At 42.2% G+C, this 17,855-nt stretch overlaps 1 protein-coding gene across 3 annotated transcripts in view; it reads right to left on the bottom strand.

The window, feature by feature from the left end:
- Positions 1 to 17,168, bottom strand: part of mfsd2b (major facilitator superfamily domain containing 2B) — a 42,130-nt gene extending 24,962 nt beyond the window's left edge. The window contains exons 1-6 of one of the 3 annotated variants that reach the window (XM_021612527.2): positions 17,063 to 17,168; positions 16,524 to 16,695; positions 12,942 to 13,118; positions 12,059 to 12,375; positions 7,726 to 7,851; positions 7,452 to 7,576 (exon numbers count right to left, since the gene is read on the bottom strand). In XM_021612527.2, coding sequence (XP_021468202.1) covers positions 7,452 to 7,576; positions 7,726 to 7,851; positions 12,059 to 12,145 — 338 coding nt within the window. In that variant the 5' untranslated portion in view covers positions 12,146 to 12,375; positions 12,942 to 13,118; positions 16,524 to 16,695; positions 17,063 to 17,168. Of the gene's footprint in view, positions 1 to 7,451; positions 7,577 to 7,725; positions 7,852 to 12,058; positions 12,376 to 12,941; positions 13,261 to 16,523; positions 16,958 to 17,062 lie in introns of those variants that run through there. The other 2 variants (XM_036985428.1, XM_021612528.2) reach the window with 2 other exon arrangements.
- Between the last annotated feature and the right edge of the window lie 687 nt (positions 17,169 to 17,855).

Below are 17,855 nucleotides of genomic sequence, written 5' to 3'. Positions count from 1 at the left end.
GCTAGGTAAAGCTCTGCCTTATCTCAGCTCACTGGTCACGATGGCAACACCCACCCGTAGCACGCGCTCCAGCAGGTGTATCTCACTGATCATCCCTAAAGCCAACACCTCATTTGGCCGCCTTTCGTTCCAGTTCTCTGCTGCCTGTGACTGGAACGAATTGCAATAATCGCTGAAGTTGGAGACTTTTATCTCCCTCACCAATTTCAAACATCTGCTATCTGAGCAGCTAACCGATCGCTGCAGCTGTACATAGTCTATCGGTAAATAGCCCACCCAATTTGACCTACCTCACCCCCATACTGTTTATATTTATTTACTTTTCTGCTCTTTTGCACACCAATATCTCTACCTGTACATGACCATCTGATCATTTATCACTCCAGTGTAAATCTGCAAAATGGTAATTATTCGCCTACCTCCTCATGCCTTTTGCACACAATGTATATAGACTCTCTTTTTTTTCTACTGTGTTATTGACTTGTTAATTGTTTACTCCATGTGTAACTCTGTGTTGTCTGTTCACACTGCTATGCTTTAACTTGGCCTTTATCTTGGCCAGCTTTTTCTTGGCCAGTTGCAAATGAGAGAACTTGTTCTCAACTAGCCTACCTGGTTAAATAAGGTGAAATAAAATAAAATAAAAAATAAAATAAAAAATAAAATAAAAAATAAAATAAAAAATAAAATAAAAAATAAAATGTAGTTTTCCAATAAAATGGTTTGACCGTGATGTGGACATACTCTGTATTCGTATCCCGAAAGAAATTCTCACTACAATACATTTTAATAGAAAGTACCACGGAAAGGAAAATATCTGTCTATTTGTGGAAAAATCACACTGATTTACCCTTTAGTCATATCCCAGAGTACCTATTTGCTTATGGCTTTGCCTACACCTAGGGATCTGTTTTTTAAATTATATGAGCAAACAATATTCAATTTTATTTGGAATGGCAAGCCAGACAAAACTAAACGGTATATTTATATAATGAATATGAACTCGAGGGCAGAAATTATTAAATATGAATGCATTAGACCTCTCACTAAAGGCTTCAGTCATACAAAAGTTATACTCAAATCCAAACTGGTTCTCTAACAGATTAGTAAGAATGTCTCATCCCATGTTCAAGAAAGGCCTTTTCCCCTTCATTCAGATTACAACCTCTCACTTTCGGTTGTTTGAAAATGAAATAATCTCTAAAATATCGCTATTTTTAAAACAAGCCAGAGAAAGTTGGTTGCAATTTCAGTTTAATCCACCAGAAAAGACAGAACAACTAATACAACAAATATTATGGCTAAACTCAAATATACTAATTGTTTTAAAATATATATATATTTTTAAAATATTTCAAAAAGGTAAAACATTGTAAATGATATCATAAATAGGACTGGTGGAGTTATGTCCCACATGCAGCTAACAAAATTATATGGAAATGTCTGCTCTACCCAAAATTACATCCAACTAATTGCAGCATTACTGTCACGTTCTGACCGTAGTCCCTTTGTTTTGTCTTTTGTTTTAGTATGGTCAGGGCGTAAGTTGGGTGGGTTGTCTATGTTAGTTTGTCTATGATTTTCTATTTCTGTGTGGTATGGTTCTCAATCAGAGGCAACTGTCAATCATTGTCCCTGATTAAGAACCATATTTAGGTAGCCTGTTTTCCATTGTGTTTTGTGTGTGGTTATTTTCTCTTTAGTGTTGTACCTTACAGGACTGTTCGTTTATTGTTTTGTTTTCAGTGTTCATTAAAATATTTAAAATCTGAACACTTACCACCCTGCACCTTGGTCCTCCTCTCCTTCCCCAGACGACAAGCGTTACAATTACCGCAAAAATGGAAGAAGAAAGTGGAGGGGGAGTAAGGTACTTGTCTGTCGGCCAAGCATTAAAGACCAAAATTGGTTAAAGAAAAATTTGATAAAGAAAAAAGTACACCAGTTTAATTTAAGGACCAAAAAATTGACAGCTGTGCCATACAGAATTGACATACCGATTACAAAGCACATTATGCTGGATTCAAAACTTAGAATTTAAAAATATAACTTATTATATGGCTGAAGAATTGCAACATTTACGTGGAGCTAACTCTGCAAATAGCTCTGCTGGGTGATTTGAAAAGTCATAGTCAATCAATCAATAATATAATAATAATATCTTTAATTTACAATCTGTAGAAACTATGAGAATAGAAAGGTTCAGAACTTTTGTGAAAAATCACAGCACAGTTGAAAATATATGGCAAATATAAATAAAAACTGGATGGTGTTAAGAGCTAGATGGGAGGGGTTTTGTGGGGCTGAAGGGTGGGACTAAAAACAACAAGATAACTCATGTAAAATAAACTGTGTCATTAAAATGTATATAGGTTCAGAACTTTAGTGAAACAGCACAGTTAAAAGTATATGGAAATAGAAATCAAACTGGATGGTCTTCAGAGACAGAAGGGAGGGGGTTGAGGGTAGCTGAAGGCTGGGATTAAAAACAAACAAAAAATAACTACTGTAAAATACATTGTGCCTGTAAAATGTATATAGGACGTATAACCTGGAAGTAGAAGCCCTAAGTGTTGTTGTCCTTTAGTTTACCTCAATTAGGGGAGGGGTTAGGGGAAAATAATAAAATATTAGTTTTTTAAATATAGACACAGTACCAGTCAAAAGTTTGGACACACCTACTCATTCCAGGGTTTTCTTTATTTTTACTATTTTCTACATTGTAGAAAATATTTATCTGCAATATTAAAGCTGATCTACCCCCCCCCCCCCAAAAAAAAAAAAAACAGATAGAAAGAGGGATTAATAGAGAAAGCGAGAGAGAGAACTGAGAGAAAGCAGGAGAACGAGGTAGAGGGGACAGAGAGAAAAAGAGAGAACGAGGTAGAGAGAGGTAGAGAGTGGTGAGTTCTGGTACAGTCCAGCTCTCCCTGTGACACAGAGGCCTGTCCTTAGTGATTGTTCAGCCACACAAAGAGAGTGACAGGGCTGCCTAGCACTGGGTCTGGGGCTGGGGTTGGGCCTGCTGCTGTATAGGCTGGTCATGGGAGGGTTGAAAAGGCACAGTGACTGAATGGAACAGTTATAATGTTAGAATAGACTGTTAGAATGTTCTGTAAAATGGCTCACAGGATAGGTAGTAAGATAATCCAATGGGAGGTTTTCAAAAAGGGAAGTAGGGCAAAACACATGTACCCAGGCAGACACAGAGAGACTGAGACCAAAGCAAGAAGGGGATTTCAGCTCCATCACACTCTCAGAAATGGTGAGTGAAATGTCCCAGTTTTATCTAAACGTTCCTCTCTGTTGGCATGGCGGGCTCTAACATAAACACAGTAGTACCCAGGGGTACCAACCGGGCACAGTCATAAACCGCTCAGGACACACACACACAACCGGGTACAGCCCCGGTGTTCTGCCACAAACTGCTCAGGACATAGATACTGATCCCTTCCTGTCTGTCTGATGATGTCACAGCCCAGGTCCAGGGGACTTCCTGTCTGACAGTTAGAGGGGCATTCCCCCAGGAGTTAACTAGAGGGAGGGTCTGGCTTTCTCACGGTGCTGATGATCATCATACACAAACGGGCATGGCCCCAGCGTTCTGCCACAAAAACACTCAGGACACACAGACACACATACAGTGGTAATCAAATCAGTAATGCTGTGATCTGGTATCTCGCCAGCCTGTCAGCTTGACAGTAATCTATGCCTTGTAAAGCTTATACAGCACTACCTCAGTCACATCAGAATCAGCACTAAGTACTCAACCAGTACTTCTTGTAAGTGAGTTGTGTCAAGCCAGTACAGCTTTGAGCTGACACACACACACTTTAGAGCTGACACCTAGGGTTACGGTTAAGTTTGATGTGGTGCTTTTGGTAAACACTCTCTGCAGGTCTGTAGTTATAAGGGTACAGCTGTGGATTACAAATATCAAATTAAAATGTATTCGTCACATGCACTGAATACAACAGGTATAGACTTAACCGTGAAATGCTTGCTAACGAGCCCTTCCCAACGATGCAGAGTTAAATAATAATAAGAATAATAAAATACATGTACAGTGGCAAGAAAAAGTATGTGAACCCTTTGGAAATACCTGGAGTCCTGCATAAATTGGTCATACAATTTGATCTGATCTTCATCTAGGTCACAACAATAGACAAACACAGTCTGCTTAAGCCAATAACACACAAACAATTATACATTTTCATGTCTTTATTGAACACACTGTGTAAACATTCACAGCGCAGGGTGGAAAAAGTATGTGAACCCTTGGATTTAGTAACTGGTTGACCCTCCTTTGGCAGCAATAACCTCAACCAAACATTTTCTGTAGTTGCGGATCAGACCTGCATAACGGTCAGGAGAAATTTTGGGCCATTCCTCTTTACAAAACTGTTTCAGTTCAGCAATATTCTTGGGATGTCTGGTGTGAACCGCTCTCTTGAGGTGATGCCACAGCAATTCAGTTGGGTTGAGGTCAGAACTCTGACTGGGCCACTACAGAAGGCGTATTTTCTTCTGTTCAAGCCATTCTGTTGTTGATTTACCTCTGTATTTTGGGTTGTTGTCCTGTTGCATCACCTAACTTCTGTTGACCTTCAATTGGCGGACAGATAGCCTTACATTCTCCTGCAAAATGCCTCGATAAACTTGAGAATTAATTTTTCCGTAGATGATAGCAAGCTGTCCAGGCCCTGAGGCAGTAAAGCAGCCTCAAACCATGATGCTCCCTCCACCATACTTGACAGTTGGGATGAGGTTTTGATGTTGGTGTGCTGTGCCTTTTTTTTCTCCACACATATTGTTGTGTGTTCCTTCCAAACAAATCAACTGTAGTTTTATCTGTCCACAGAATATTTTGCCAGTAGCGCTGTGGAACATCCAGGTGCTCTTTTGCGAGCTTCAGACGTGCAGCAATGGTTTTTTTTGGACAGCAGTGTCTTCTTCCGTGGTGTCCTCCCATGAACACCATTCTTGTTTAGTGTTTTACGTATTGTAGACTCATCAACAGAGATGTTAGCATGTTCCAGAGATTTCTGTATGTCTTTAGCTGACACTCCAGGATTCTTCTTAACCTCATTGAGCATTCTGCGCTGTGCTCTTGCAGTCATCTTTACAGGACAGTCACTCCTAGGGAGAGTTGCAACAGTGCTGATATTTCTCAATTTATAGACAATTTCTCTTACCGTTGACTGACTATTAGAGATTATTTTGTAACCCTTTCCAGCTTTATGCAAGGCAACAATTTTTAATCTTAGGTCTTCTGAGATCTCTTTTGTTTGAAGCATGGTTCACATCAGGCAATGCTTCTTGTGAATAGCAAGAATAGGATCGGCAATGGCTAGAAGGCCGGTGACGTCGACCACCGAACACCGCCCGAACAAGGAGAGGGACCGACTTCGGAGGAAGTCGTGACACCTAGGGGTTCACATACGTTTTCCAACCTACACTGTGAATGTTTAAATGATGTCTTCAATATGGACAAGAAAAACACAATAATTTGTGTGTTATTAGTTTAAGCACACTATATTTGTCTATTGTTGTGACTTAGATGAAGATCAGATCAAATTGTATGACCAATTTATTCAGAAATCCAGGTATTTCCAAAGGGTTCACATGCTTTTTATTTCCCCTGTCTATACAGGGAGTAACAGTACAGAGACGATGTGCAGGGGTACGAGGTATTTGAGGTAGATATGTAATGAAGGCAGGGTGAAGTGATAGATAACAGATAATAATAAGACTAAAAATTGACTAGGCATCAGGATATATAATAATAAGAGTAAGAATAAAGAACAGATGAGTGTGCAAGTGTGTGTGTTTATGTGTCTGTCTCTCTGCGTGCGTGTGCGTGTGTGTGTGTGTATTGTCTGTGAATGTGTTTGGGTCATGTGAGAGTGTCAGTGTAGTGTGTGTGAGTGTGTATATACTGTATAGTATTGTGTGTGTGCAAAACCTGTGTAAGATAGGGTTAGTGGAGATAGTCTGGGTAACCATTAATGAACTATTAAGCAAACTTATGACATAGGGGGTAGAAGCTGTTTCGCAGCCTGTTGGTCAGAGAGCCTATGCTCTGGTACCGTTTGCCGGAGGGTGGCAGAGTAAACAGTCTATGGCTTGGGTGCTGGAGTCTTTGGCAATTTTTTTAGGCCTTCCTTTGACACCACCTGATATAGAGATCAAGGATGGCAGGGAGCTCGGCCCCAGTGATGTACTGAGCTGTCTGCACCACCCTCTGTAGCGTTTTGCGGTCGAGGGTGGTGCATTTGCCATACCAAGTGGTGATGCAGCCAGTCAAGATGCTCTCGATGGTGCAGCTGTCGAACGTTTTGAGGATCCGAGGGCCCATGCAAAATCTGTTCAACCTCCTGAGGGAGAAGAAGCGCTTTCATGCCCTCTTCACGACTGTGCGGGTGTGAGTTGACCATGTAAAGTCCTTAGTGAAATGGATACCAAGGAACGTGAAGCTCTCGACCGGCTCCACTACAGCCTTGTCAATATGGATGGGGGCGTGCACTCCACTCTTTCTACTGTAGTCCACAATCAGGTCTTTGGTCTTAGGAAAAGGTTGTTGTCATGGCACAACACTGCCAAATTTATGACCTCCACCCAGTAGGCTGTCTCATTGCCGCAGATGAACAGCCCTACCACCGTCGTGTCGTCAGCAGACTTGATAATGGTGTTGGAGTCGTGCGTGGCCGGGGGGGGGGTTGTTGCCTACCCTCACCACTTGGGGCCGTCCCGTCAGGAAGTCCAGGATCCAGTTACAGAGGGAGGTGTTCAGTCCCAGGGTCCCCAGCTTGGAGGGGACTATGATGTTGAAATCTGAGCTGTAGTCTATGGACAGAAATCTCACATAGTTATTTCCCTTCTTGTCCAGGTGGGAGAGGGCAGTGTGAAGTGCAATTGAGATTGTGTCATCTGTGGATCTGTTAGGGTAGTATGCTAATTGGAGTGGGTCCAGGGTGTCTGGGATGATGGTGTTGATGTGTGTCATGACCATTCCTTTCAAAGCACTTCCTAATTGCAGATGTGAGTGCTACAGGGCGATAGTCATTTAGGCAGGTTACCTTGGAGCTCTTAGGAACAGGGACAATGGTGGTCAGTTGGGATTACATACTGGGACGAGGAGAGATTGAAAATGTCAGTGAAGACACTTGCCAGCTGGTCTGGGCATGCATTGAGAACGTGCCCTGGTATTCCGTCTGGCCCGGTGGACCTTGCGAGTGTTAAAATGTTTAAAACTTTTACTCACGTTAGCCACGGGGAAAAGCGTTAGTATAATTCAATAGAGTCCAAATGTGAAGCCTAGCATTTATAGGTAGCATTTCTCAGAGTGTATATCAACACTAAGATCTGTGGTCCTCTGGAGCTGCTCTACTGTTTTTTCCCTTGGGAAACCAGGTGTGTGCAATCAGTGATTGACGTGTGTATGGCCTCACCAGGGCATGAGTCTGCCTATCCTGGTCCACTTGCTCTTGGTGATGAAGAAGCCGACAACAGGGTCGGTCATGGCTCCCCATGCCTTCCCTATGAACAGAACCATGGAGGCCTGGAACGGGTTGATCTGAGGAGGAGTTAACAGAGGAATGGAGTTAGAAGACACAGAAAGAAGGAAAAAGAGGGAGAGAGAGGGAAAGAGAGAGAGAGAGAGAGAGAGAGAGAGAGAGAGAAAATAGGATGAGAAAAAGAGAGTGACACACAAAGATTTGTTACCTGGGCGACATCCAGCAGGTAGATTTGGAGGAAGAATGCCGTAGCACTGCCGGCCACCTGATTGGGTGCTCCTCCGATGGCGAAACACAGTTTACTGCAGAAAGACAGCCTCTGGTCCAGCACAGTCTACGGACGGGCAGAAAAAATATCTGAGAGTTACAAGTCAGTTAGGCCTATCACTCACACATTTCATGGAGGTGCATTATCTGAGAAATAGTCAAATAAATGATATGCAAAGCCGATGAGATACATTTGACTACTCCGCCTTTCTTTGCCGTGTAAAGACAATAATTGTGTTTGCTAGCCATGGCTATGTAGCCTAAATCTTAGCCTCAGATAAGATGCAAGCAGGAAACAAATCTGAAGGTGGAAGCTATCTTTGTGGATAAGGAATACAGATTTTGTAGCAGAGTGAGTCTGTGACAGCAGGGCGCTGGATTTGCGGCGTCCCCAAAAAATTCAGAACCACAGAACTGGAGATAAAATTCCATCTTTAGAATTCTATTTCCAGAAATAGATTGTCCACAGTGATGTCAGAGACATCACTGAGCGCCATTCACATAAAGGTCGATATAGAAGTATGACCTTACGTCATAGACCATGACTAACTTCGTTGTCCAAACAGTACTTGAAATATATGTCCAAATATGACTTGCAACATTGTTTAGTGAAGTACTATCCACGAGATGGAAAGGGTAATACTTTATTTGGATAGTCCCAAGTAGATGGTTTGTTGACGTTCAGTAGATGTTCAATAACTGTCAACACCATTTCAACTAACTATCGATTAACCCTAACACTTATGATCAGGGGATGATCAGAGATGTTTCCATCTTTACACATGAAATAGCAGAAAAACCACCAGGCTCCTGGAAAGCCCAATATTTACGACTGTTATGAACATCTCGGAGACAGACACGGAAACACACACGGCACGGACCAAAATACAGCAGCTTCTGATTCAATGTCTTTCCTTCCGTCTCTCTCTCCCTCTATATGTACATACAGTATATACATATCTTTCTCACGCGCTCTCTCAATTCAATTTCAATCTAAGGGATTTATTGCCATGGAAAACATATGGTAACATTGCCAAAGCAAGTGAACTCTCTCTCTCTCTCTCTCTCTCCTTTCTTTTTTCTCTTCCCCCATCTCTCTCCACACTCTCTCTCTCTCTCTCTCTCTCTCTCTCTCTCCTTTCTTTTTTCTCTTCCCCCATCTCTCTCCACACTCTCTCTCTCTCTCTAACCTTTGTTGTTTCCATACATTGCAGTTATGGGCGGGTTACCTCGCTGCCCACAGCTTTAGGCCTTTCAGGCTTTATGAAAGAAAGATATCACCAAAACAACTACAGACCAACCACAGAGTCCAAAGCCCTTCAACACACTCTCATTATCTGGCTGACTTTATTTTATCTTCTTTCGTCTCCTCAAGAAAACATTGATGGTTTCTAGAATGACAATTCTAGAAGGGAGCTGTGTAATTATTTAAAACACAGCAAGACAAGCGGGTTATGAGTAAGGAAAGAGTAGCATGTGGATTAACTTCAAAACTCTCAGTCTCTACTTAGTCTCTACCCCTTCCACTCATCCTCACTGCAGTTAGCTCTAAACGGGAAGACAAGACAAGTCTTTGGTTTCTATGGAAAATACTGGTTAACTGATGAAGGGTCTTAATATCCCAATGGTCTGTGCCAGATCAGTGACGTCTTGGTTCAACATCAAGTGTGTCTATGACTTTTACCCTCATCTGCAATACAGCTACGTAGTTGGAGTCGCCGTCACTGTTTGTATCCCCATAACATACTCCACACTGAGGGGGTAAACCCAGAAAACAGAGCTACACTCTTGGAAAAAAGGGTTCCAAAAGGGTTCTGCGGCTGTCCCTATAGGATGACCATTTTTGGTTCAAAGTAGAACCCTTTTTGGTTCCAGGTAAAACTATTTAGGGTTCCATGTAGAACCCTCTGTGGAAAGGGTTCTACATAGAACCTAAAAGGGTTCCACCTGGAACCAAATGGGTTTCTTCAAAGGGTTCTCCAATAGGGACAGGCAAAGAACCCTTTTTGGTTCTAGTTAGCACCTTCTTTTCTAAGAGTGTACTGTAAAGAGGTCATATCGTTTTAGGCTCTCTCTTTGTACAAGAAGGTTAAATAGTCCACAGGTCATCAAACAAGGATTTATCTGTCTTAACTTCATACCAGATAGTCAGGGCCTGATAGCATTCATTAGTGGCGCTTGCCTAGCTCTACACACATAGACACAGAGAGAGTCTGACTACAGTCTTATTTACTGAGGTCTTATGACTGAAGATGTAAACAGGATATCCCTCCGCTGTCTGAACACACGTTATCTAGCTTCCTATAATTGCATAAACACACACACACACACACACAAACTAAAGCACCTCAGAGAGAACAGACCATCAGCATACTGTGGCTCTGGGAAAATGGGGCAAATTCCCAAAGTAAATGACTTTGTTAATGATGATGAAGTGGGGGGAAAAGCGACTCTGGCTACGTGCCTTTATGTTTTTAAAGAGGATCTTAGTTATTAGCTGACTGTGACGCACACAGAGGATGAGTGGGGAATAGTGAATATGTTTGATTGCTTTTCCCACTTCTGTCAGCATTCACAGATTGAGTGTGTGTACTGTATGCGTGTGATAGATAAAGCTGGTTGTATAAAGAAATAAAGCTGGTTTAGAGCTTTACATAAAGGTTTACAGGCAGTAGAATTTCCTCATACAATTTGACATTGGACTTAAAAGGCAGATTTTATGGTTGGTGTGTGTGTGTGTATGTGTGTGTGTGTGTGTGTGTGTGTGTGTGTGTGTGTGTGTGTGTGTGTGTGTGTGTGTGTGTGTGTGTGTGTGTGTGTGTGTGTGTGTGTGAAAGTGTGAAAGTGTTAGGATGGAACCAGAGTGTGAAGTTCTGGCCTCTGTGATGCCAAGGGATTGGACACAGACTTGGCATACAGAATTTAACTCACAAGGATTACAACATGTAACATACTTATTCTGAAAGCACTTAAACACAGTAATAGAGAAGTCAAACAAGTCCCTCTCCTCTCCTGTCTGGAGCTGTCAGCTGTGTTCTGGTGATTGACCACCAGAGGGCCTGGCTGAAGCTGAGGGACTCACTGTGACAAGTGACTCGTTAGGGCAGGGATCATCAACTAGAAATAATTACAAATAATTTGTTTAACTGCAAATTGACAGATATAATATTTGACTAAAACATAATAATTTCAAACCTTGTTTACATTTGTTTACGATTACACATCTCTCTATTATGTGTGGGAATACTTTGGAACAGATTTCCAAAATTTTAATCACTTGGAGCTAATTTGCTGGTGTTTGTACTGTCTTTAATGTCCAACAAAAGAAACACCTGTGGGCCGCCATTTGGGGAACCCTGCATTAGGGGCTTTAGTCTCCTCTGTTTCAGCCTCTCCTTTAGCTGCTTTAGCATGTATAATTCACCCAGGTCACACACATATCATTCATAAGGGCCATGCTCTACACACACAGCTCCTCCACACTCACATGAACACACACACACACACACACACACACACACAGCCCAAGGTCACGCTGCATCCATTCTTTCAGAAAAACGATGTGAATATTACATCACTTTTCTTCAATGGCTATTCACTGAATTAGGACAGCATTAAACACATTGCTGAGCAATAAGTGCAGCCAGACAATATTGAATTTCCAGCAGTGAATAAGCCAGTGTGAATCTAAACATAGAAGACGATGTAGAGTACTTATTTTTGTCTGTATCAATGCACTGGAGGTATAATGAAACACAATAGGCTACATCTGTATTATAATGAACTGGTGGTATAGTAAAATAAAGGGTTGGCTCCTCGTCTGTCATTGCCTTCCGCCCCTGGGCATGTGTGCTGGAATACCATCAATAAGTAAGCATTCCATTTACTCACACGAGTACACGGCTTCACATATTTTCACTGGCACACACACACACACACTGCATTCTTTCACAGGAATGTCTCTTTCTGACATTCAGGCAGTCTTACTGGTACCCAAAAAGCACTCAGGGTGAACTTACACCAATATCATCCATCCAACAGAGAGAGAAACATCCTCTGTGTCTGGTCCTAAGCTGTAAGTAGTATTATCACAATCCAACTGATGTTCAATGTAATTAACTAACTCCCTGCCCTCAATCTCTCAAATATCCAGGCATTGTATAACAAACAGCACGCCAGAAAGCCAAACCAAAGGAACATGAACGTCCCCTGAGATGTCAGTCCAGGGGTAAACTAGCCAACTGATTCACAAAATAAAAGCAGTGTTTCCTTACCTGGTGGGGGGGCTTGTTGAAAGCTGGCTCTGGGGGCTTGAAGAGTTTTCCTGCTGGGGTATGGGGTATCCTCTCTCCCTTCGCCATGGCTGGCTCCTGAGCGTGCCTGAGCGTTTGTATGTGAATGTGTGTCTCTCTGAGTCTGAAAGTGTGTGTGTCTGTGTGTGTCTGAGTGTGAGCGTAAGTATGTGTGTGTGTGACTCTAAGTGACGGCCAGGGATGAGCTGGTGTTCCTGTGTGTGTTCGGGAGGACGTGAGGCTGCTCAATTCTGCTGCCACTCACATGCTGCCCTGTGTTCAGTGCTCAGGGGCTGGAACTGAGCCAGAGAGGGAAGGGCAGTTAGGCAAGCAGAACCCACACATACTGTAAACACACACATAACCATCCCCTTCACACTCAGATCTCCCCTATTTTTCACCCTGATCTCTATTTCACATGTATTTATGTCAGCCAGCAACGCTGCATCACATTAATACATCTAATTAAGAGATGCCATGTCTTCATGTATCATTATTAAGATAGGATAAAGAAAGTGTGACACCCTATATTGGTAGGCAAAACACATGGAAATATGCTTGCAAATATTCTGCATTTTTGTTTATGAGCGAGGCTATCTCAGAATCAGAATCACCTTTATTCGCCAAATACATTTGCATGTACCAGGAATTTGACGTTGTGAAATGGTGCTGCCACAAACAGAATCTACAGAATCTACCTAATACATATAACAAACAATCATTTATTTTACTATATCATAGCAGTTTTGCCATAAGTGAACAATTCCCTTACAACCTCAAATCTCGGTCATTATCTCAATCACGTCGTCAGGTAAACAATAAGCAAGAACACAATAATAGAAAGAGAGGTCTGTATTGGCTTTACCTGAGTGATGCTGAGACAAGAGAAGAGTAGAGGCACTCAGTGGATCGCAGGCTCAGAGAGATACAGGGAGAGAGTCGCACGCAGGCAGATTCCAGCAGTAGAGCAGAAGGAGACTGCGGTGTTTGACAGACAGTGCTGTTCCACTTCATTCACCGAGTCTCACAGCGGGACATGCGCCTCCAGTGGTCAACAGTGGTAGTACAATCACAGGAGGTGATAATAACATTGACATTATAGTCATTACAGGGTTATAATAACATACAGTACCACTTACTCATTCAAGGGTTTTTCTTTATTCTCAATATTTTCTACATTGTAGAATAATAATGAAGACATCAAAACTATGAAATAACACATATGGAATCATGTAGTAACCAATAAAGTGTTAAACAAATCAAAATATACTTTCTATTTTAGATTCTTCAAAGAAGCCACCCTTTGCCTTGATGGCAGCTTTCCACACTCTTGGCATTCTCTCAACCAGTTTCATGAGGTAGTCACCTGGAATGCTTTTCCAAAAGTCTTGAAGGAGTTCCCCACATATGCTGAGCACTTGTTGGCTGCTTTTCCTTCACTCTGTGGTCCAACTCATCCCAAACCATCTCAATTGGGTTGAAGTCGGGTGATTGTGAAGGCCAGGTCATCTGATGCAGCACTCCATCAGTCTCTTTCTTGGTCAAGTAGCCCTTACACAGCCTGGAGCTGTGTTTTGGGTCATTTTCCTATTGAAAAAATAAATAATAGTCGCACTAAGCACAAACCAGATAGGATGGCGTATCGCTGTAGAATGCTGTGGTAGCCATGCTGGTTAATTAAGTGTGCCTTGAATTCTAAATAAATCCCAACAGTGTCACCAGCAAAGTAATCCCACACCGTCACACCTCCTCCATGTTTCATGGTGGGAACCACACATGCGGAGATCATCCGTTCACCTACTCTGCGTCTCACAAAGACACAGCGGGTTGGAACCAAAAGTCTCAAATTTGGACTCATCAGACTAATGGACAGATTTCCACCTGTCTAATGTCCATTGCACGTGTTTCTTGGCCCAAGCAAGACTCTTCTTCTTATTGGTGTCCTTTAGTAGTGGTTTCTTCGCAGCAATTTGACCATGAAGGCCTGATTCACGCAGCCTCCTCTGAACAGTTGATGTTGAGATGTGTCTGTTACTTGAACTCTGTGAAGCGTTTATTTGGGCTGCAATGTGAGGTCCAGTTAATTGCAGATTTCTGAGGCTGGTAACTCTAATGACCTTATCCTCTGCAGCAGAGGTAATTCTGGGTCTTCCTTTCCTGTGGCGGTCCTCATGAGAGGCAGTTTCATCATAGCGATTGATGGTTTTCGCGACTGAACTTGAAGAAACCTTCAAAGTTTTCGAAATGTTCCCCATTGACTGACCTTAATGTCTTAAAGTAGTGATGGACCGTAATTTCTCTTTGCTTATTTTAGCTGTTCTTGACATAATATGGACTTGGTATTTTACCAAATAGGGCTATCTTCTGTATACCACCCCTACATTGTCACAACACAACTGATTGGCTCAAATGCATTAAGAAGGAAAGAAATTCCACAAATTGACTTTCAACAAGGTACACCTTTTAATTTAAATGCATTCCAGGTGACTACTTCATGAAGCTGGTTGAGAAAATGCCAAGAGTGTGAAAAGCTGTCATCAAGCCAAAGGGTCACTAGTTTGAAGAATCTCAAATATATGTTTATTTGTTTAACACTGCCAAGCCCTGACCATAGAGAGCCCTCAGTTCTCTATGGTGTTTAGGTCAGAGCGTGACTGGGGAGGTTGGTTTATAGATGGTTTATAGATTTGGTTTATAGATGGTTTATAGATTCTGGTTTATAGATTTCTAGGCTGGTGGTTTGTGTGGTTCCCAATTAGAGGCAGCTGGTAATCGTTGCCTCTAATTGGGGATCATATTTAGGTAGGCCTTTCCCCACCTGCATTTGTGGAATATTGTTTGTGTTAGTGTGTTTGAGCACTACGTCGTCACGGTCTTTAAGTTTTGTTTCTAGTTTCAATTTGTAATTAAAGATGTGGAACTCAATTCACGCTGCGCCTTGGTCTGCTCATTTCCAAAATCGTTACAAACACCATTTTTAGTTACTACATGATTCCAAGTGTTATTTCATAGTTTTGATATAATCACTTATTTTACAATGCAGAAAATAGTCAAATAAAGAAAAACCCTGGAACGAGCAGGTGTGTCCAAACTTTTTACAGGTACTGTAGGTAGGCTTATGTAATGAAGCAGAGGTTGTTTGGACATATTCTAATTATCAGCCACCTTAAAAAATTATGCTCTTCAGATGATCAATAAACATTATTTGACCTTAAAGGCAGTGTAACTTCAGCCTACAGTATGTTTAAAACAAGTTATGCGCAGTGGTTAAGGACGCTGTACTGCAACGCCAGCTGTGCCATCAGAGTCCCTGGGTTCCCGCCCAGGCTCTGTCGTAACAGGCCGCGACCGGGAGGTCCGTGGGGCGACGCACAATTGGCCTAGCGTCGTCCGGGTTAGGGAGGGCTTGGTCGGTAGGGATGTCCTTGTCTCATTGCGCACCAGCGACTCCTGTGGCGGGCCGGGCGCAGTGCGCGCTAACCAAGGTTGCCAGGTGCACGGTGTAGCCTCGGACACATTGGTGCGGCTGGCTTCCGGGTTGGATGCACGCTGTGTTAAGAAGCAGTGCGGCTTGGTTGGGTTGTGTATCGGAGGACTTTCAACCTTCGTCTCTCCCGAGCCCGTACGGGAGTTGTAGCGATGAGACAAGATAGTAGCTACTACAACAATTGGATACCACGAAATTGGGGAGAAAAAGAGGTAAAAAAATAAATAAAAAAGTTCTAATTTCAATCTACAGATTTGAGCAAAAATCAATCTGCAGTGGTCACAATTATGAGATCTGAGAAAAAAACGTATGGTATCAGACTTCTCGTCCTCTCTCCCTGATAAGAGAGCAGCGCAGCCTCTCAAACAGACACACACTTTTTCATTCTGCTATCTCAATGACAGAATCTATGTGATTAATGATCCGTTGCACATGTGTCACTTACATTGCTGTCTGGTGACATTTCCAGCTATCATAATAGGTTACTTTCCCCCACAGTGAATGTTAATGTATTACATCTTCTTCTTCTTTGCCTCCATGCTATGTGATGCTGGCACCTCACCAAACACCAAATCAGAATGAAAGTTAAGTGAAAGTTGGCTAGATTGGTTTCCCATGCAAGTCAGAAGCAGATGGTGTTAGGCTAGAGGAATGCATTATATGCAGCCCGGTTGAATGCTTTAACGTTATGCTATGATCGACAGGCCTACGTGGCTGCGATGTAGGTTTAAATTGCATTCTAAACTGATTAATGAGGGACAGGGGCTGTGATACATAGACACACACTTTATACAGGTTATAGGCATACATCTGGGCACGTTTAATTATAAACTATTATGATTGTCACCAAATAGGCAAATGTCAGGTGCATAGTTAGAACAATCCCATACCAACCCGTTTTAAAATGTGATCTAATATATCCAATGCTTTTTATATTGTTCAAGGGTTAATCTCACTCACGAGTCTTTGTTCAACGATACATTAAGCGCACCTCCTGTCCCACAGAAGACCTGTCTGTTCTCTTCTCTCCTCTTCGCAGCATCCCTTCTTTCACAACAAGGCGTCAAACCGCTGAGCAGTCAACTACACTGCATTCTCTCAGACACGCTGCCAGCAACCGGGGCACAGATATCTGAAAAGGAGAACCCAGCCAAACCCTTAAGATGTCCTCACGCATTCCAAACATTAAGTCCGCCCTTGCCAGTAAAATGACTGCCTGCAAATATATCACCATCGGGAAATCATGCATTTAAACGCATTACTCCGTATATGTTTCAGATCATGCTAAATAATGCGTGAAGAGGAATGTGCAAATCAAATTTCTGTAGCAGATCAGGTAAAAAGACAGTTTGGAAATTATCAAATGGGACTTAAAGTCAGGTAATTCCAGGCACGCGTAGTGCTATTAAATATGTTGCGGATGGGAAATGTGTCCCCTTTTACTACAAGACCCCGCTGGCAGTCTGCCTGGCAGACCCATGGTAGCCTAAAGAAAATACCTGTCTAGTTCTATGGGTTTTCCAGCTGTGCAGTAGCTTTCACATCGACTCTCCTTGTGTCCTGCTCTCTCTTATGTCTTCCCTCCGTGTGGTTTTAAATATCGAATATCATGGCATTGAAACCCTCTACAGCAATATCCGCGCCCCAATTAGCGTAATGCATTTTTTATTTTTACCTTTATTTAACTAGGCAAGTCAGTTTAGAACAAATTCTTATTTACAATGACGGCCTAGCTAAAGGCTAAAGGCCTTCTGCGGGGACGGGGGCTGGGATTAATATATATACAGTATATAGGACAAAACACACATCACAACAAGAGAGATACCACAACTGTAAGGTTCTGTATTTATTTTCTTAGTCAACCTTGTGTTCTGTTTCGTTGTGTTCTTGAACGTAGCCCTGTTTCTTTGTGTTCTTGAACGTAGCACTGTATTTCATTTTTGTTCATTGATTTCACCAGTGTTAGTTACACACCTGGTCTCATCAGCTCCTTATTTAGTTCAGTTCATTGTGTTTGTGCCTTTGTGAAGTATTGTTTGTTTTTGACTTTACTAAGCCTTTTCCTAGCTCGTTTGTGATAACCAGTTATAGCCTTCAGTCCTAGGTGAAATAAACACCTGCTGCGAATCTACATATTTTTCTCCTTGAGTATTCATTACAGAAACACTACATAGAGACAGACCTAAGACAATAACATAGCATGGCAGCAACACAGCATGGTAGCAACATGACAGCAGCACAAAACATGGTACAAACATTATTGGGCACAGACAACAGCACAAAGGGCAAGAA

This window comes from Oncorhynchus mykiss, chromosome 8 (assembly GCF_013265735.2).
Source record: "Oncorhynchus mykiss isolate Arlee chromosome 8, USDA_OmykA_1.1, whole genome shotgun sequence".
NCBI classification, from domain to species: Eukaryota; Metazoa; Chordata; class Actinopteri; order Salmoniformes; family Salmonidae; genus Oncorhynchus; species Oncorhynchus mykiss.
The sequence above is the reverse complement of the archived record's forward strand: the minus strand, read 5'-3'. Positions and strand labels throughout refer to the sequence as shown.